The sequence below is a fragment of the Eucyclogobius newberryi genome, unplaced genomic scaffold (assembly GCF_026437365.1).
Source record: "Eucyclogobius newberryi isolate DKJ021-1_F unplaced genomic scaffold, fEucNew1.0.hap1 SCAF_15, whole genome shotgun sequence".
Lineage (NCBI taxonomy): Eukaryota > Metazoa > Chordata > Actinopteri > Gobiiformes > Gobiidae > Eucyclogobius > Eucyclogobius newberryi.
This window is the reverse complement of record NW_027315779.1, coordinates 11,613,745-11,636,036: the sequence shown is the minus strand read 5'-3', so window position 1 is coordinate 11,636,036 and position 22,292 is coordinate 11,613,745. Positions and strand designations below refer to the sequence as shown.

The following is a 22,292-nucleotide window of genomic DNA, read 5'->3' as shown; positions in this document are numbered from 1 at the left end:
CCCGGAGTTAAACCCGGAGCTAAACCCGGAGTTAAACCCGGAGCTAAACCCGGAGCTAAACCTGGAGTTAAACCCGGAGCTAAACCCGGAGTTAAACCCAGAGCTAAACGCGGAGCTAAACCTGGAGTTAAACCTGGAGCTAAACCTGGAGTTAAACCTGGAGCTAAACCTGGAGTTAAACCTGGAGCTAAACCTAGAGTTAAACCTGGAGTTAAACCTGGAGCTGAACCTGGAGCTAAACCTAGAGTTAAACCTGGAGCTAAACCTGGAGCTAAACCCGGAGCTAAACCCGGAGCTAAACGCGGACTTAAACCTGGAGCTAAACCTAGAGTTAAACCTAGAGTTAAACCTGGAGTTAAACCTAGAGTTAAACCTGGAGTTAAACCTGGAGTTAAACCTAGAGTTAAACCTAGAGTTAAACCTGGAGCTAAACCTGGAGCTAAACCCGGAGCTAAACCCGGAGCTAAACGCGGAGTTAAACCTGGAGCTAAACCTGGAGCTAAACCTGGAGTTAAACCTGGAGTTAAACCTAGAGTTAAACCTAGAGTTAAACCTGGAGCTAAACCTAGAGTTAAACCCAGAGTTAAACCTAGAGTTAAACCTAGAGTTAAACCTAGAGTTAAACCTGGAGCTAAACCCAGAGTTAAACCTAGAGTTAAACCTGGAGTTAAACCTGGAGTTAAACCTGGAGCTAAACCTGGAGTTAAACCTGGAGCTAAACCCAGAGTTAAACCTAGAGTTAAACCTGGAGCTAAACCCAGAGTTAAACCTAGAGTTAAACCTGGAGTTAAACCTGGAGTTAAACCTGGAGCTAAACCTGGAGTTAAACCTGGAGTTAAACCTGGAGTTAAACCTGGAGTTAAACCAAACCCAGCCTAGATCAGGACTGGAGCAGGACAAGTGCACGCAGCCGTCGTCGCTGAAATCAGGTCAAATTGGCTGGTGTTTTGCGAGTGGGAGAGTGAGGCGCCCAATCCACTGTTGCCAGGCAGACTTCAGCTAATCCATTTGCAAACCACGCACCAAGGAGAGGAGCTGTGCTTAATATCGTCCAGCGGCACCGAGGGACCGGGCTGTGCCACGTGTGCAGGGCCAGGACTTGGAACACGCTCATGGAGGGCAACATCGCTCATTTAAAGATGCTTAAAGATCTTAGAATGAGCCTCAGTGTGACATTATTTAGCTACTGTAGATGTGGATGTTTAGTCGATTTCAGCGGCCGATGAAGGATTAGACAACCAAAAATGTATTAATTATGTTTAGAAGGACAAGCACAAAAGGAGCAGGTATGGCTGCGTTAGCTGGAGGTTTAGAAATAATTGGTCCTTTATTTATTAGAAACAAGTCATTGGTCCAGGAGAATAGTAGAAATACCATATTTTCCGGACTATAAGTCGAACATGGTGAATAGGTGTACGTATGCTAACGCTAACACCTTCAGCTACATGACGCACAGACAGAACTGTGGTAAGTGTCTGGTATGTTAACGTAACATATTAAGAGTTATTCAGATAACTATAGCATAAAGAACATGCTAACAAGTTTACCAAAGCATCAGTATTACCCCAAATCACTAAATCCATTGAATTCTTCTTCCTCTGTGTCACTTCTAAACAACTCCACAAACTCCAGAGGAAGTGCAGATTCTTCTTCTGCGTCACTTAGAGCCTAGAGCGCCCTCTTGTGGTTGCCAGTGTGAAAATAACAAACAAAATGATATAATAATGTGTTAATAATATCACATATAAGTCGCTCAGGAGTATAAATCCAAACTATGAAAAAAGTGCGAATTATAGTCTGTAAAATACGGTGGTAGAAAAAGCTTCAAATGTCAGGACGTTATTTTAATATTAAGATGTTTGTGTGACTAGTTTTTACTTGCATCTGGTTTTAGAAGTCAGACTTTAAACCCACCGATGCCCACGTGGCACCAGGTTTTCCCAGCAGCACCCATCCAAGCACTAAGCAGCACCCATCCAAGCACTAAGCAGCACCCATCCAAGCACTAAGCAGCACCCATCCAAGCACTAAGCAGCACCCATCCAAGCACTAAGCAGCACCCATCCAAGCACTAAGCAGCCCCAACCTACTTCAGAGGTCAGACGACGCTCTGACGAGGCATTGATTTAAAGCGCCCGCTAAAGGTCGGAAGACTAAATGAACTAAAATGCAGTTAAGATAAATATATTTAGAATTTTGCAAAAAAATATGAATATGTCATCACAGAATAGCATACTGTTCAGGTTTATAATTTCACTTCCTGTTTGTAATTGATGACATCACACAAGGAAAACTCATCTAATTTCACCATTTAATTTATTTGACAATAAAAATATATGACAGGGACTTTATTTTGTAGAATTAACATTTAGAGCATCAAAAAAGTTGTTTCTTTGTGTAAATTCTGCATAAATTTTGACTGGAACTGCTACTTCCTGTCATTTTCTACAGATTTTTCAACAATTTCTCCACAAATACATGCTCGATTGGTGTAAAACTATATACGATGAATGAACTATGTATAAACACACCAAATAAAGTCAAAATTTGAAAATCGTACAAACCCATCATACCATTACCATTAAGCTGAAGGCCACGTGTACAGAAATATAACTTGACACTTATGCCAGGTTCCCCTCGATCGTGCCCTACTCTTCCTCTCAAACAGACCCATATTCCGTGACACTGGCGGAGTCGGGCCTTGATGTAATTTCTGGTCACGTTCTGGGTTTTGGGCGCGTGGGGGAAAAGGGGGCGGCGGTCGAGTGCTTTGGCTGAACGGCGGGGAAGACGCACAGCGGAGGCGGTAAACCGTGACCGGGACTGCGTTTTGACAGACAGACTGACGGGGGAGGGAGACGGGGGGGTGCAGTTTAGGGACGGGGCGAGACCGAAGCCCCACAGACGAATCACCGCGGGAAAAAGGGAATATTCTGATGTGTACTTGAATTCAGAATGTTTCAGAGGATGAACTGCGACCTTCTGAGTCTAACCAGATCCAAACCAGGTCTAGAAAAGGATTATTACAGGTCTAAACTAAGACTAAGCAGGAAGAACGACGCACAGCGTTGCACCGAGCTGTAGTTCGACCAAGCATTTTTATTGGTCGATCAAACTATTTGGGTGAATTTTAAAGGATTAACATTCACGACAGCAGAACCAAATGAGTTATGCACAGACTAAGGAGCAAGTTGTGAGTTTAATCCATCTTTTTCACTGATGAATACATGGTTTGGTGGTAGTTTTTCCCATTTAAATATGTGGAATTACGTGATCTCCTGTAATCTCGTGGCCTTGGTCAGTGAACTTCGGGTCGGCCAGACTTACAGCGCATCGAAAGGATGTTACACCGTCGCTGTGAACGAGAACAAACCCAAAATAGATGGGAATGTGCAAAAAATATTGAATAAATAGTGTAAAAAAACTGCAGAGGAATAATCCAAACTCTTAGAAACTTGATAAAACGCGCGTGGGAAAACATAACATAAAAAACATAACATAAAAATAGCACAAAAGGCAAAGTTTGAGTTGGTTTCGTGAGTGGTTTTGGCAGAGCAGAGTTGGAGAGAGGAGAGCGAGAGAAAAAAGAGGAGGAGGAGGAGGAGGAGGAGGAGGAGGAGGAGGAGGAGGAGGAGGAGGAGGAGGAGGAGGAGATGGATAGGAGGTTATGGACTCAACACATCGTTAAAAAGACAGGACCATCTTTCACTTCAACTGCACTGACGGAGAGCTGGAACCGGGATACGATCAGCCTCCAGAGCGCGAATAACAAACAACTACGGAAACATATTCAGGAACATTCTATTGCCCCCCCCCCTTGCATTTTCATCTATTTTCTTGCATTTTCATCTGTTTTCTTGCATTTTCATCTATTTTCTTGCATTTTCATCTATTTTCTTGCATTTTCATCTGTTTTCTTGCATTTTCATCTATTTTCTTGCATTTTCATCTATTTTCTTGCATTTTCATCTATTTTCTTGCATTTTCATCTATTTTCCAGATGTCCGGTTTTCCTGGCCTGCTGTAAACGTAGCGAGAGAGAAAATGCTATACTTCTGGACCCACATATTGTAACTATGTAACTCTAACGCGTTTTTTAGAGCCGCACCTAAACATTTTATTTTGCTGATCGCGCTGGTGATTTTTCTTTCGAACAATCACTTTAGTCATGTAGATTGTGAACGGCTCGTAAACATGAGATCTTTTCCATATTTGCCCTCGATAAAGCCGCGGTGAGGACATCCAGATGGAGCATATTTACTCAGAATATAAGTTTTTCTTCAGAAAGACTAACGTTTGATGCGTGTCCTCGTTTTGGCACACGGCATGAAAAACTGGTTAGTTAGTAGTTGACAATTAGTTGCAATTACCATATTTTTCAGACTATAAGTCGCACTGGAGTATAAGTCGCACCAGCCAAAAAAATGCATGAAAAGAAAAAAACATATATAAGTTGCACTGGAGTATGAAATGCGGTTAAAAGTGTGAAAATAACAAATATCACATGTAAGTTGCTCTGGAGTATAAGTATAAATAGTATAGTAAAGTATAAGTCGCACCCTGGCCAAAACTATGGAAAAAGGTGCGACTTATAGTCCGGAAAATACGGTAATCGATTACCTTGTTTCACTCCTGAAGTTTTCATGTTTTATTTGAAGTTACATGGACATTGGGAAGTTGTAGTTTTAAAATGGTTTCTTAATGCACCTTTTCTCGGTGTGTTTAGGCTGGTGCAGTGAAAGCACTCGGGATTACAACCCGACGCAGCCGATCCCATCCCGAGACGATAATCCGTGATTTATTTACCAAGAGACGCAAACCTGCCGCAAAAAGATGTTGGCGACCGTTTGACCAGCGCATTTCACCGTCCAAATCCCTCCCAGGCTCGCTCGCTCGCTCTAAACTGCAGTAGAAAAGTATCAGGAGCGGCAGATGTAGCGCTTTACGTCACGATCCAAATTTAAACAGATGCAATGTGTCGATCGTAAACCCCGCAATTATTCTAACAACATCTCCTCTTAAAACTAAATATTCCGTTTTACTCTTGCCTGGCCAGCAGAGACCACACGTTTTTTACTTTACAGTGAAGACATAAAGCGCCCGGAACCCGATCCAAATGGCGGTGGGCGTGATTGACAGGCAGATTAACCAATCAGAAAGACGCACAACAACAATTCAATATCTAGTCTTGCCTAAAAGGACCTGAATTCAGAATATTTATCTTAATTTGAACAGTTTAGGTTAGATTGAATTGCTGAGGCAAAATATCTGACAGGTTCAAATAATTTAGGTCTAAATGAGAAAATAAACATTCCCTCGCCACGAAACAAGACGAAATGTACTGAAACACGGCAGAAACATCTTTAAACAAGTGAACACATCAAATTTACTGTCACCGTCATATGAACTCGCGGTGAACGGCGGATTACAAAAAAAAAAAGAAATAACAGAGGACTGAGAAAAAGCGTGGGTTTCTGCCAAAATGTGGCACTCGGACACATTTTTGTTGGCCCTTCCTCCTCTGAATTGAACCAAAAGAAGTACTTTTAACTGCGCATTCTGAAATATGTTGCAATCTAAATAACAAACACTTTAATGCGATACAGAGCTCACGTTAATGGCGCCTCAATCAAACGTCAAAGGCAACGCTGATTCACTAAAAGACTGTTCTCACTCGCCTTTGCTGGGTCCTGGTTTGAGTCCGGTTTAGAGCAGACGTGGGATTTGGTTTGGTCCTGTTTTAGTCCTGGTTTGGTCCAGTTTTAGTCCTCGTTTTGTCCTGGTCAAGTCCACGATTTTGTCCCAGTTTAATCCAAATTGATGAGGTTTGGTCTACGTGCAAGTGAACGCTCTGCGCGCGCTTCGGCCTCTTCGACTTTAACACTTTATTGAGCTAAACTGCAGATCTGAGGCGACATAAGTTCTACATGTGTTTCTGGATGTCAGGAGAACAATCAGAGGAGAAGTACTTTCCTCTGAATATCCTCCTTCCACATGTGTCAGCGGCTGTGATAGGATCGGCCAGAAGTTGGTGAATGTCTGTAGTAAAAGGAAGGACTAGCTCTTATTATGCATGGGATTTACTATTGTACATGTTTGAGTCCATTCAGAGATATCGACCATAAAGCAGGGTTTGGGTCGTGCACAGGCCGAGCGTTACCTGAGGCCAGCTCCTCCTCCAGCAGCTGGATCTGAAGGTCAAATATCTTCTCCTGAAGGTCACACAGAGAGTGCTTCATCCGCTCCCTCCGGGTCACCATGTAGCACAGGTTACGCACCTGGAAAACAGAGGGAGGGAAAATGTGTTAGGAAGGCAAATCAGGTGGACAAAACAGTCAGGCAGAAAAGAGTAAGAGATAAGATAAAATAAGATAATCCTTTAATATCCACACAAGGGGAAATTTCGTTGTTACAACGCAGTAGAACAGGAGGAAAGGACAGATTATAGGAAGTTTCAAAAAACACACTCTTAGTAGAACTCTTGTGAACAAAAAAAAAAAAAAACTCTTATTAACAAAACTCCTCTCCTATCTTAATAGGGAATGGAGGGGGGGAATAAAATTAAATAAAATAGATAATAAAATAAAAAATCAGATAATAATGAAATTATGATAATAGAATAAAATAAAAATAAAATAAAATTAAGTAGAGTCACAGAAATAATAATAATGTGCACGGCAGATTTGATTTAAAGGACACACATTATGCATTATTTGTAATGTTAGCGACCTTTAAACAAGATCAAATACATTTGCTTTGGCATTTCATGTTTTAGAACTTGAAAATGTATTGAAAAGTACTCATTACTTTCTATAAATCCGGTGTTACCCCGTCAAAATTTGGTTTCAGCGATTGCAAAGGGTAGAAAACAAAAGCTATCCTTCCCGCGGCATGATAATATAAAACACACAGTTGTAATTAGTTCAAAAGCACTCAAAAGATCAATATTGCGATGTATCCTGCGGGTGATGTGTGTCGTGATACTTTCAAACAACACAAATTCAAGATAAATTGCTGAGTGAAACAATGATTGACCTGTGAACCTTAGAACATGTTTAAAGGCTCAAAAAAGTCAGTTTGTTTATAATATATGTCCTTTAAGATGCTTAGAACAGCAACTCCTTGATCACAGTTGATAATCACATACAGACCGTGTACGGGGCCGTTTATTCCATATTTTCAGTGGCTCACCAAAAATGTGTGTGCACAAAACACTGAACATGAGTTTCCAATAATGTGCTGAGGTCTCAACAAACTGGTGTTTACAAGAAAACTGTCCAAAAGGGAAAGCCTGAAATCCACCGGAACCTTGAGCCTGGCACAATGAAATACATTACAATTGTTTGGATCCAGCAACAATAACAACATCAACAGCAACAAAACAACAACAACAACAACATCCTCATCATCAACAACACCACCACCACCATCTTCAACTACATAATCATCAAGAACAACATCAACGACAACATCTTCAACAGCTACAACAAAATCATCAATACTATCATCTTCAACACCATCATAATCAACAACATATTCAACAGCAACAAGAAAATCATCAACAACAACAGCTAGACCAACATCCTCATCAACAACATCATCATAATCTTCAACAACAAAACAACAACAACAACAATAACAACAACGTCCTCATTACCAACAACAGCAAGAACAACATCATCCTCATCATCAACAACAACAACAGCAGCAAGAACAACATAATCAACAACAACAGCAAAGAACAACATCATCCTCATCATCAACAACAACAGCAGCAGCAAGAACAACATAATCAACAACAACAGCAAGAACAACATCCTCATCAACAACATCATCATAATCTTCAACAACAACAACAACAACAACAACAACAACAACAACAACAACAACAACAACAACAACGTCCTCATTACCAACAACAGCAAGAACAACATAATCCTCATCATCAACAACAACAACAACAGCAGCAAGAACAACATAATCAACAACAACAGCAAGAACAACATCATCCTCATCATCAACAACAACAACAACAACAACAACAACAGCAGCAAGAACAACATAATCAACAACAACAGCAAGAACAACATCATCCTCATCATCAACAACAACAGCAGCAGCAAGAACAACATAATCAACAACAACAGCAAGAACAACATCATCATCAACAACAACAACAACAACAACAACAACAGCAGCAGCAGCAGCAAGAGCAACATCATCAACAACAACAACAACAGCAAGAACAACATAATCAACAACAACAGCAAGAACAACACCCTCATAAACAACATCATCTTCAATAACAACAACATCCTCATTACCAACAACAGCAAGACCAACATAATCATCATCAACAACAGCAGCATGAACAACATAATCAACAACAGCAAGAAAAACATCCTAATCAACAACAACAACAACAACAACATCCTCATCAACAACAACAGCAAGAACAACATCATCATCAACAACAGCATGAACAACATAATCAACAACAGCAAGAAAAACATCTTCATCAACATCAACAACAACAAAAACAACATCCTCATCAACAACAACAGCAAGAACAACATCATCATCAACAACAGCATGAACAACATAATCAACAACAGCAAGAAAAACATCCTCATCAACAACAACAACAACAACAACAACAACATCCTCATCAACAACAACAACAGCAAGAACAACATCATCTTCAACAACATCACACTTTTTAAATTCATGCTTATTATTATTTGGTGTATAGTTTGCTATTATATTTGTTGTTTCAGGTTCACCAAAAATGGCAATAATTCTTTTTCTAATTCTGAAAAAATCGTTTGCTTTTGCACTTTAATACTTTCCACCCTTGAACGACCCTTTGGTGGCGCTGTGGCCTCGTCTGATCTTCTGCGCTCAAAACCTGTTTGAACCTGGCAACACACCAACTAAAGCACCAGCACTAAAGCAACTAAAGGAGCATTTATTTACACAGAACACTTTAAACATGACTCTTTTTCTACCACGGGTGACCTTTTTATCATGATGTAAAATGTTGAACAGGTTCATTTGATTCAGAAAAAGAACGAGGACAAAACGCACAACTCGCGAAAAGATTATTCTAAGAATTCGAGATAATTGCGTACGAGAAACATATGAATGAATTTGTTCCTCGCCCTGGGTTTTCAGGCTCACAGCCAACGAACTCTCACACGCACATTTGATACGAGGTAAAGTGCATGACATCACTGACCACGTTTACATTATTTGCATTATCTGATTTCTGGAGACGACAAGGAACATTATGCAAAATAACCTGCACAAACTATGATGTGGAGAAGACTCAAATTGAAGCGAAATTGATAAAAAATGCGATGTACTTTGTCCATTTTAGTACCATCCAAGTACAACGCATACTCTAAAAACACATAAATGTGTTTTGGGTGATCAGATTTCTCTTGTCGTCGTCATAGAGTCTTGTCCTGTCAAGACGGTGGCGGAAAAGTTCCATAGTGCACCTTTAATTGTCCCCTTTTGCAACTGATTAGCGGCACTACAAGCAGTAGCAACTGAATAACACGTTTAAGCTTGTTTTTCTGCCTCGTCCCGTTGTCCGTGGATTCAATGGAAAACATCCCAAGGATATTTCAGCGAGAAAAATAAATATTAAAATGAGGTGCGGCTGCATTTGTTTTTTACGCAGAAAACGTGGCGGTTTCAGCGACACGACAAACAGAAGCGGCAGGACGACACATTAATTGGGCCCATGGCAGACACGTCGTGCCGAGGGGAGTTCTCTTACAGAAATGCAAACACATATTTGTGTTTTAGCATGTGGACGACACGGACTGTTAATGACAGAAGAAAGACACAGCAAAGTGGGAGTGACAAGAGATGTGGAAAAGTCACCAGGAAGTTAGACCAAAAGATGAACACAATACCAGGAGTGGAAGATGATTTTACTGCATTGTTAGATATTTGAGTTTGAAATGAGGTACCGTATTTTCAGGACTATAAGTAGCACAAGCTAAAAATGCATAATAGGGAAGAAAAAAACATATATAAGTCGCACTGGAGTATAAGTCACCTTTTTGGGGGAAATTTATTTGAATAATAACAGATTAGAGAACATGGTGAATAGGTGTACGTATGCTAACGCTAACACCTTACGCTACATGAGGCACAGACAGAACTGTGGTAAGTGTCTGGTATGTTAACGTAACATATTAACAGTTATTCAGATAACTATAGCATAAAGAACATGCTAACAAGTTTACCAAAGCATCAGTATTACCCCAAATCACTAAATCCATTGAATTCTTCTTCCTCTGTGTCACTTCTAAACAACTCCACAAACTCCAGAGGAAGAGGAAGTGCAGATTCTTCTTCTGCGTCGCTTAGAGCCTAGAGCGCCCTCTTGTGGTTGCCAGTGTGAAAATAATGAATAATTATTATCACATGTAAGTCACTCTGGAGTAAAAGTCGCACGCCGGCCAAACTATGAAAAAAGGTGCGACTTATAGTCTGGAAAAAAGGGTATAAATATCATGGAACAAGTTATGGATATTTCCTTTTACCAACTGGCCCTGGTCATTTGAGCGAGGAGGTGGCTCAGAAGTCTGCAAAGCGAGGCACGCATGCCCCGATGGGCCCGTGAAGGACTTTTGAGTGGCACGAGAAGCCAAACACAATGTCCAGCTGCGCTCAGTGATGCAGCATAACTCGATCTTGCTCCTGCAGCAGAGTGAGCAGCTCAGGGAGGAGGTGATTGACAGCTGCTTCTGGAGTAACACTGTCAGAGTTCATTCAGCCTGTGCCCACCGTGGCTTTGGGCTCTTTCCTGCAGCCTGTGTGCGTTCACATGTGATGAGTCCAACTGTCCTGAAGCTACAGTGAAACGGTCTGGCTTTACATGAAATAATCATCTTCTTTACCTTATTTAAAGAGGATATGTTTTAGGGATGAATTATGAGGAATACATCGTGAGCGATAAGCCTGCAGTTTGCAGCTGAGGAAATTAAATAGTGAAAATAATTCTAATATTCCATGTTCCAAAGACCAATCTTAACCAAATAAACCATTCCTAATCATAAACCTAATCCTACACCAATTCCTGTCCAAAATATCTGCTAATAAATATTGTGAAAAATATTCTTCCAATGTGTTTCTACATCATTTGTTTAATCAAATGTATTTGATTCCTTCATGTTTGAGGCTGTAGTGCTCAGAAAATTCCTGTTTTCACCTACCCCCTATCCCCCACCTCACTATAAAGAGGTGGGGCTTATCAGTGTATCATGTTTCTATAATTAAGCCTTTTTAGATCAATTGTGTGTTTGATTTGCTTATGTTACAGTTCAATACTAAGAATCAGAAAAAACAAAATGTCACTTACTAAGTCATCTTATAAGGTCACAAGTCTGCAAATTATTCAAATAGTTATTTATATTTGAAAATATATATATATATATATATATATATATATATATATATATATATATATATATATATATATATATATATATATATTTTTTCTTTTCTTTTTTTTTTCAAATCTGGATCCATAAACTAAAATACAGATAGCGCGTTGACGTCTAGGGACGGTCAAACATGGGAAAGAATCACTCTAAAAGCGATGTGCCCGTCCCGGAGACGCCTGTCACCCTGGCAACGTCAAATAAATATGGGACAGAGTGTCTAGAGTGTGGGCCAGTGTGGGCCAGTATGGTCCAGTGTGGGCCAGTGTGGTCCAGTGTGTGAGCCAGTGTGGGCCAGTGTGGGCCAGTATGGTCCAGTGTGGGCCAGTGTGGTCCAGTGTGTGAGCCAGTGTGGGCCAGTGTGGGCCAATAGATCTGTTTTTTTCATCTGGCGCATCATAAGCACGGACAAAATGTATGATTCATGTCAGAAAAAGTGTTAAATTGGATGAATAAAACGTTTTGTGATTTCAAAAGTCTTTGTGACTTTTTCCCTGTCGTTTGAAGCACTTTGAATTGTGTGCGAATCGTGCTCTACAAATAAACGTGCCTTGTGTGTAGACATGTCATGGAATCAGACATACACCGATGCTATTCCGTAACACATCGAGAACACAATTCAACCTAGAATATGAAACGACACAGAAATATCAGACATTTGTATGGCAAGCTTGGGAGAAAACGCCGGGACTGATCACGCAAGCTGTGGTACGCAGCCTGCGTGATCCTCCTGCGTCTCACCCCGTTTTTTCCCATGCTGGTTGGCTTTATTAGATATTCTGGAATAGGCGGGTCACATTTCTCATTGGTCAGCCTCACATCAAGGCACTTGGTATTTTTCCGTAGAGATAAAGCCTGCAAGGGGGGGTGCACCCCCCCTGGGGCAACATTCTTTGGCCCATCTTTATGATACCTTCACAAACAAATGCAGTTTGTCACACACCACCCGTTCTTCTCTTAGACTAATGATGCAGATAAAATATCACTATTATGCAGATGAAATACATCACAGAAATATAATCATATATTCACATTTTATCACAAAACAAAAACTCATACACTTGAAAATAATAAAAATACTCAAGAGTTGCAGTGATCCAGTACGTTTGTCCCCCGTGCCATGTCCCCCGTGCCATTATGTCCCCCGTGCCATTATGTCCCCTGTGCCGTATGTCCCCCGTGCCGTATGTCCCCCTTGCCGTTTGTCCCTCGTTTGTCCCCCGTGCCGTTTGTCCCTCGTTTGTCCCCCGTGCCGCTTGTCCCTCGTTTGTCCCTGTGCCGTATGTCCCCCGTGTCGTTTGTCCCTCGTTTGTCCCCGTGCTGTTTGTCCCCCGTGCCATATGTCCCCCGTGCCAATATGTCCCCCATGCCATATGTCCCCCTTGCCGTTTGTCCCTCGTTTGTCCCCCTTGCCGTTTGTCCCTCGTTTGTCCCCCGTGCCCTATGTCCCCCATGCCGTTTGTCCCTCGTTTGTCCCCATGCCGTATGTCCCCCGTGTCATTTGTCCCTCGTTTGTCCCTGTGCCGTTTGTCCCTGTGCCGTATGTCCCTCGTTTGTGCCCCGTGCCGTTTGTCCCCTGCGCTGGAGCAGGTTTATAAATAGACAGGACAAAATGTGCAGAGGCTGATTAGAAGCTTGTGATTCTACTTGAAATGGACAAACAGACGGCGAGGACAAACACAGACGTCTGAAGGATAAAAGCGACCAACAGATTCAGAACACAAACAATGCATTATTTCACTTACTATGGACATATTAGCCTTGGTTTGTCCAGTAGCAGAGGTGGGGAGTACTCAGTTACTTCTAAAGACATTGTACTTCATCTGCATACTCCTTTTACCCCTACTTGAGTCATATTTAGTTTTGAAGTTACAGTATTCGTATTTGAGTCAACGTTTCGCTTCCCGCTGTGTCTAAATCTACAAGTGACAGATTTGAACATTTGTGTTGCCAGATTTAATGGATTATACAATATTTACTTTTTAACTTTAAAGCAGGCTATAAATCAGACGTTATGCTCTGAAAGTTACTTTTAGTTCAGTAGTATTTTCTTCTCTGTCGACTACTTTTGTACTTTTACTCAATATTATTAAAGTGACATTACCCTTACATGAGTACAACCTCCTAGTACAACGGCTACTTTACCACGTCTGTCCTGAAGTATAACCTAAAGGCGCCGAACCTGATTTTTATATTCATTTTAAACTTTTACAGCAGCCCCACGTGTGTCTCATTTACGCCTTCTGAGCATCATAAATATTCACAGTGATGAGTTTTCACAACTCTCTGAGCTCAAAGTTTGGTTCCTAATAGTTTGCAAATTCACTGACAACTTTTTTTCATGTAGTAAAGTAAAATAGAAGTTTTGCCCCAGTACAGATACACTGTAAAACCATCTGTTAAGTTAAGACCGCTGTGTCTTAGGATGTAGCGCTAGTGCGTTGTTAGCATGCTAGTGCGTTGTTAGCCTGCTAGTGGGTTGTTAGCATGATAGTGGGTTGTTAGCATGTAATATTTGGTTTTTTGTATCGTAAAAAAGATAGGAAGTAGCGCTAGTGCGTTGTTAGCATGCTAATGCGTTGTTAGCATGCTAGTGGGTTGTTAGCATGATAGTGGGTTGTTAGCATGTAATATTGGGTTTATTGTATCGTAAAAAAGATAGGAAGTAGCGCTAGTGCGTTGTTAGCATGCTAGTGGGTCGTTAGCATGCTAATGGGTGTTTAGCATGCTAGTGGGTTGTTAGCATGTAATATTTGGTTTTTTGTATCGTAAAAAAGATAGGAAGTAGCGCTAGTGCGTTGTTAGCATGCTAATGCGTTGTTAGCATGCTAGTGGGTTGTTAGCATGATAGTGGGTTGTTAGCATGTAATATTGGGTTTATTGTATCGTAAAAAAGATAGGAAGTAGCGCTAGTGCGTTGTTAGCATGCTAGTGGGTTGTTAGCATGCTAATGGGTGTTTAGCATGCTAGTGGGTTGTTAGCATGTAATATTGGGTTTATTGTATTGTAAAAAAAGAAGAGTAGAAAAAGCTTCAGTTGTAGTCATCTGGACTCAGTTTGAAAAAATAGACGTTTCGACTCTCATCCAAGAGTCATTGTCAATAACAGAATTTAGGTCGAGAACTCCGATATTAATGCTGTTCTGTGGTAAGACCCGCCCATTGGGAGGAGCCTTCCTGAAGTAGAAAGAGTTGTTTGTTTCAACAGAAACTCCCCCCTTGTATCTACCGAGCTAGCCTATTCAGAATCTTAATGGGCTATTAGAAACCTCTTTGTCTTTGTGAGACCCTGGCTCAACCACCCTGAGTACCTGATTAGCATCTGAATGTCCTCTACCTTTCCAGGGGTTCAATAACCCATTATAAATAACAGGAAGATTAAACCTTAGCCCTCCATTTCTGTTTAAAGAAGGTCTTTCTTTTTTAACAAAAATAGCTTCCTTGACTCCTCTTTCAAACCATCTTTTCTCCCTGCTTAAAACCTTCACATCACCGTCTTCAAACGAGTGATTAGAGGCTTCAAGGTGGAGATGCACGGCGCTCTGTGGTCCTGAACTAGTATTTCTTCTGTGCTGATAAAGCCTCTTGTGTAGAGGCTGTTTCGTCTCACCTATGTAACGTTCTTTACAACTTTCTTCACTGCATTGGATCGAATAAACTACATTGCTCTGTTTTTGAGTCGGCAACTTGTCCTTTGGGTGAACCAGTTTTTGTCTTAAAGTGTTTCCTGGTTTAAAATAAACAGGGACTTCGTGTTGTCTAAAAATTCTCTGCAGTTTTTCCGACAGTCCAGACACATAAGGGATAGAGACACCCTTCCTTCTCTGTTCAGTTTCCCTTTTGTCCTGCTTCTTGGTTCTCTTCACTCTGTTTAGAGCCCAAGCGGGGTAACCACAGGCTGAGAGGGCATTTCGGACATGTTTTTCCTCTTTCTTCTTGCCCTCTGAGCTGGTGGGCACACCTTGAGCTCTGTGTTGTAAGGTTCTGATCACCCCCAGCTTGTGCTGTAGTGGGTGGTTGGAACCAAAGAGCAGATACTGGTCCGTGTGTGTAGGTTTCCTATATACTTCTATTTGGAGTTTCCCGTCCTCTCCTCTGATCGTGGAACAATCAAGAAAGGCCAAGCGGTTCTCCTTAGCGTCTTCTCTTGTAAACCTAATATGTGGGTCCACAGCATTGATGTGATCAGAGAAGGTTTCCAGCTCTTGTTTCTTGATTGTTACAAAAGTAAAGGAGGTTCCACTCAGACCCATAGTGTGCAGCACAGATTCCATCACTTACAATGTGGCCAAGCATTTAACAACTATATTGGCTCCGCTTGTGGGGAATTCGGAACATCATGTGGAAAACACGCACAACTTTGTGGATAAAGTGAAACATCTCCAACTGGACCCAGATGACCTCATGGTTTCATATGATGTTGTGTCCCTGTTCACCTGCATCCCGACCTCTGATGCAGTAGCAGCAGTGAGGATCAGACTGCAGGAAGACACCACCCTACAGGAAAGGACCAAACTGACACCTGAACACATATGTAAACTGTTGGACATCTGTCTGAACACCACTTACTTTCAATTCCGGGGACAATTTTACAGACAGATTCATGGCTGTGCCATGGGCTCGCCCGTCTCTCCCATAGTGGCCAACCTGTACATGGAGCACTTTGAGAAGAAGGCACTGTCCTCATTCTCAGGCAAAGCCCCAAAACTGTGGCTCCGCTATGTCGATGATACTTTTGTAACAATCAAGAAACAAGAGCTGGAAACCTTCTCTGATCACATCAATGCTGTGGACCCACATATTAGGTTTACAAGAGAAGACGCTAAGGAGAATCGCTTGGCCTTTCTTGATTGTTCCACGATCAGAGGAGAGGACGGGAAACTCCAAATAGAAGTATATAGGAAACCTACACACACGGACCAGTATCTGCTCTTTGGTTCCAACCACCCACTACAGCACAAGCTGGGAGTGATCAGAACCTTACAACACAGAGCTCAAGGTGTGCCCACCAGCTCAGAGGGCAAGAAGAAAGAGGAAAAACATGTCCGAAATGCCCTCTCAGCCTGTGGTTACCCCGCTTGGGCTCTCAACAGAGTGAAGAGAACCAAGAAGCAGGACAAAAGGGAAACTGAACAGAGAAGGAAGGGTGTCTCTATCCCTTATGTGTCTGGACTGTCGGAAAAACTGCAGAGAATTTTTAGACAACACGAAGTCCCTGTTTATTTTAAACCAGGAAACACTTTAAGACAAAAACTGGTTCACCCAAAGGACAAGTTGCCGACTCAAAAACAGAGCAATGTAGTTTATTCGATCCAATGCAGTGAAGAAAGTTGTAAAGAACGTTACATAGGTGAGACGAAACAGCCTCTACACAAGAGGCTTTATCAGCACAGAAGAAATACTAGTTCAGGACCTCAGAGTGCCGTGCATCTCCATCTTGAAGCCTCTAATCACTCGTTTGAAGACGGTGATGTGAAGGTTTTAAGCAGGGAGAAAAGATGGTTTGAAAGAGGAGTCAAGGAAGCTATTTTTGTTAAAAAAGAAAGACCTTCTTTAAACAGAAATGGAGGGCTAAGGTTTAATCTTCCTGTTATTTATAATGGGTTATTGAACCCCTGGAAAGGTAGAGGACATTCAGATGCTAATCAGGTACTCAGGGTGGTTGAGCCAGGGTCTCACAAAGACAAAGAGGTTTCTAATAGCCCATTAAGATTCTGAATAGGCTAGCTTGGTAGATACAAGGGGGAGTTTCTGTTGAAACAAACAACTCTTTCTACTTCAGGAAGGCTCCTCCCAATGGGTGGGTCTTACCACAGAACAGTATTAATATCGGAGTTCTCGACCTAAATTCTGTTATTGACAATGACTCTTGGATGAGAGTCGAAACGTCTATTTTTTCAAACTGAGTCCAGATGACTACAACTGAAGCTTTTTCTACTATGGAACACGCCTGGACGAATGAGGGATTACACCGACATAAAAAAAGAAGAGGAAAAAAGATGATTCAAAATAGAAATTAGATCAAGTTGTACACTTTCAAATAAAGGTATACAGTGATATTTTACACTCAAGTGATTCATTTTAAAGACATATTTTAACACATTTATGCTGGATTGAAAAAATATAATCTGAACATTGTTATACTAATACGCCAAATATATATTGAGATATTATTGTTTGTCAATATCGCCTTGTTTTGTGACTGTAATTCAGTCAAACTCTTTTGGGAGGATTCATGCAGTTGGACTGCCTCCTCCTTCTTCATCCCTCTGCCTCCTCCTTCCCCTCTTTCATCCCTCTGCCTCCTCCTTCCCCTCTTTCATCCCTCTGCCTCCTCCTTCCCCTCTTTCATCCCTCTGCCTCCCCCTTCCCCTCTTTCATCCCTCTGCCTCCTCCTTCCTCTCTTTCATCCCTCTGCCTCCTCTTTCCCCTCTTCCTTCATCCCTCTGCCTCCTCCTTCTTCATCCCTCTGCCTCTTCCTTCATCCCTCTGCCTCCTCCTTCCCCTCTTTCTTCACCCTCTTCCTTCATCCCTCTGCTTCCTCCTTCCCCTCTTTCTTCCTCCCTCTGCCTCCTCCTTCCCCTCTTTCATCCCTCTGCCTCTTCCTTCCCCTCTTTCTTCATCCCTCTGCCTCCTCCTTCCCCTCTTTCTTCATCCCTCTGCTTTCTCCTTCCCCTCTTTCTTCATCCCTCTGCCTCCTCCTTCCCCTCTTTCTTCATCCCTCTGCCTCTTCAATCCCCTCTTTCTTCATCCCTCTGCCTCCTCCTTCCCCTCTTTCTTCATCCCTCTGCCTCTTCAATCCCCTCTTTCCTCATCCCTCTGCTTTCTCCTTCCCCTCTTCCTTCATCCCTCTGCCTCCTCCTTCCCCCCTTTCTTCATCCCTCTGCCTCCTCCTTCCCCTCTTCCTTCATCCCTCTGCCTCCTCCTTCCCCCCTTTCTTCATCCCTCTGCCTCTTCAATCCCCTCTTTCTTCATCCCTCTGCTTTCTCCTTCCCCTCTTTCTTCATCCCTCTGCCTCCTCCTTCCCCTCTTTCTTCATCCCTCTGCCTCTTCAATCCCCTCTTTCTTCATCCCTCTGCCTCCTCCTTCCCCTCTTTCTTCATCCCTCTGCCTCTTCAATCCCCTCTTTCTTCATCCCTCTGCTTTCTCCTTCCCCTCTTCCTTCATCCCTCTGCCTCCTCCTTCCACCCCTTTCTTCATCCCTCTGCCTCCTCCTTCCCCTCTTCCTTCATCCCTCTGCCTCCTCCTTCCCCCCTTTCTTCATCCCTCTGCCTCCTCCTTCCCCTCTTTCTTCATCCCTCTGCCTCCTCCTTCCCCTCTTTCTTCATCCCTCTGCCTCTTCCTTCATCCCTCTGCCTCCTCCTTCCCCCCTTTCTTCATCCCTCTGTGTCCTCCTTCCCCTCTTTCTTCATCCCTCTGCCTCCTCCTTCCCCTCTTTCTTCATCCCTCTGCCTCCTCCTTCCCCTCTTTCTCTCCTCTTCATCGTCTCCTGTCACAACAGCAACATTTATCAGCCAAAAGAACGACTGGACACATAAAGTCTGCAGAGGGGGGTTTACTTCCAGTAGCAGCCGCGAGACTCACACTTGCATCAACCGCTGATTAAATTGACCGATTGTAAATTACCCTTACGACCGAGCCCGGACCTGCTCTCGACGGGTTTGTGACGGAGGCGTTGAAAGACGGCTCCGACGCGGACGACTCATCTCCATAATTGTGACTGTAGAAATACTACCGTGAGCTTTAAACGTCAGAACGGTTCTCCAATAACGAGATTCTTGACCTCATGATTCAAAGCTTCACTGCGTAGCTTTTCTGATGGACAATGTCGCGGCTTTGTCGTGTTTTGTCGGGAAAATACTTGACTCTTGATACCGATACCGCTGACGACAACCTTTCAAAAAAGCTCTTATTTAGGTCCAGGTTTACACTGTACTTTGAGTTCTGGTCCGGCTAAAGCTCCAGATCGCTCTAAAACTGTTCTGGAAAGGCCAAATATTTTACTTATGTTTATGAGTTTTAGGTCTACTTGAATGAGTATCTAGTTTTGATACTTATTTTAGCCAAGGCAAGTTTATTTGTAGAGCACAATTTGTACACAAGGCAATTCAAAGTGCTTCACAAAACAGGAAAAAAAGACGCATTAACATCACACAGACATGACAGAAATCACAAAACAGTTTCAAGACAGAAAAGAGAAGAGTGCTAAGTTTTAGTATGGATTAGTATCTGAGTTTTGCATAATACGTTTATGTTTGTGACACATTGAGAATCATGTGTTTGTAGTGTGCGTGCTCATGATGAGATCAACAGCAACAAAACTAGATACAAATGCTTAAGTGAATAGTTATAGTTATTGATAGAAAAAGACTTTGGAAAGGCTGCTTTGCAATAGGCCCTCTCTGTGTAGGCCCAAATAAACAGTAAATATTGTTTATTTGTCCCTCAACAGAGAAATGCCAGAAATGGGAGTAACATGGTATTAGGCGATCCTTTTAAAGTATTTGAATATGACGTAGTGTAGTTTATGCTTCATATTAGCACAGCGGCAGAGTGGTTAGAGTTTGCATGTTCTCCCAGTGCCTTCATTTTCTTCCGTCATCCATTGGCTCATCCTCTATACGCTATACCTGTTTTACATCGAAGCAGACATTAAAAAACGCAGCACATTGCGACGGACAGTGTTCATTCAAAGGCAGGTCTGGATGGAGATTTCCCTGGGTCACATTTGAAACGCAGATCCAGAAACAGGATTAACCCGTCTCAGACTCTTGAATGAGGCGCGCGGTTCAGCGGTCTTGAGTGAAGCTCGCGCCGCTAACACGGGATTAAGCAAGACACGCAATCCTCCGCATTTTCATCAGAGACTTTGGTTCTCAAAGAACACGAGGCAGAAGCGCTTTCGCCGATACAATGGTAGCATGACGAGAAATTCAGACACAAACGGCAGATTTTGGCGCAGTCTTCACACACAAAAGTCCGACTTCTTCAGAACCGTTTCCCAGGTGTGAGAGAGGTCGTGTACCCCCCTCGTCCCGATTAACAGTCTGGTGCTGCCAGTAGGAAGGCAAAGTGCAGCCTTAACTGTCAAGGTACAATACCAAAAAACAGGTCTGACTGTAACAAACGTTAGAGTTGGGAAACGTTACACATATTTAAGTTTGTTTCAGGACAATTATTCAAATGATATATGTAAATCCAACAGAAATGTGCTAAAACATGTCTTTAAACGCTTAAGTGTAAATTAGTTGAGGTTTAATTATCAGACAAATGTGAAATGCTTGGAAGACAAAGCGCATGTTTCCTGGGACAGCAGCACCGACAGGCCGAGCAGGATCTGGGTGAAGCGTTCCCCAGTTTGAGGCGCCAATATTGAGACGCTGATGTTGTGCACTAGCAACATGGGTACTCCGGACGAGCTTTCCTGCTTACAGAATATTCATCGCACCAAACACTAATACGGGACCTTTCGGAACGACAAACCCAGATTGTCTCTCGTCTCCAAGAAGCTGGCGTTAACCTGGATACGCCAGATTACAACAACTTCTGGCCACAGAACACGGCGCCCGCGACCACTGGGCTTCCGTCGTCAGCAAAACCCACAAAGAACCTCTGCCTGCTTTTTTTGACCCTCTGGATGATGATTGTGTCCGTTTATTGAACAGTTACGGGCCCCTTCAAGGGCTCGGCGAGGGGGAGCCCGCTGAGCCGTACAGTTACTGTGCAAACAACCGTATGGACAGCGTGACAACCATTACAACGTGTAAGATTAAAGGGACAACAACGTCAACAAACACAGCCATCTGGTGACTACAAAGCCGGCCTAAAGAGTACTCTATGTAATGACCCCGCCAAATACATTTTTCTGGGTGACGGCCCTCCCCGACTGCATAACAAACTCCTTCTCCGGTGCTAAAATTCAAGATCTAATCATCTTCATCCCGTCCATTGTTGATCTGTATCCCACTGCAGACATAATTATTGTCCATGTAGGAATAAATTACATTAAAATCTTAATCTGACAAACCTTTAATGATTTACATAATGGAGACCCAGCCGTAAGCTTAAACTTATTCTTTACCCGTTGTCAACATATCCTGGACCAAGTAGCTTCATATGTTAAAAAAGCACTTTCAGCCCCTTTCTTTCCTAGACCTTAAAGAATGTATTTCTAAAAGCGGCACCTCCTCATGTGAGCTTGAATTATTTCCCACAGTTTGAAGCTGCCTATTAGATATTTTTATGCTCATCTGGACATTTTCCTGACTGCTTTAACTTGGCCCCTCCTTAAAAAGCATAACTTGGTTCCACTTGTTTTTGACAATTAAAGGCCAATTTCTGAACTGTGTTTTATATCAAAGGAGCTGGAAAAGATATTGCTTCACAACTTGTAGATTCTATGAATGTTGATTGTGTTTTCAATTGCTTTCAGTCTGGGTTCAGAGACTGCCCTTGTTAAAGGCACCCCAAGGCACAGTTTCATGACCACTTTTATTCTGTATTTATATGACTCCACTTGGCCAACTAATCCAATCCCACAATGTGTCTTGTTCAGAAAAGCGCTTTACAAATCATCATCATCATTATTATACCATTAATTAAAAGTTTACAACGTAACTTTTTAATTTTTAATCATCCCTCAACTTGCATACCTTCAAAACAACATTCACAATGTTATCTAAATTATTATTATAATTTTTTTACAGAGCAAAACGTTGTGAAAACACAAGGTGAATCTCTACACTATAAAAAAAATTACCGACCTGAATGAGCAGACCATCTGGAGCTCGGCTAGTGGAAAACGCTTCATAAAAGTTCATTTTCTGCTCGA

At 42.2% G+C, this 22,292-nt stretch overlaps 1 protein-coding gene across 1 annotated transcript in view; it reads right to left on the bottom strand.

Moving 5' to 3' along the window:
• jade2 (jade family PHD finger 2) overlaps window positions 1–22,292 on the bottom strand; it is a 218,363-nt gene that overhangs the window by 24,226 nt on the left and 171,845 nt on the right. The window contains exon 13 of the mRNA XM_072445655.1: window positions 6,161–6,278. Within this exon, the coding sequence (XP_072301756.1) occupies window positions 6,161–6,278 (118 nt within the window). The remainder of the gene's footprint in view (window positions 1–6,160; window positions 6,279–22,292) is intronic.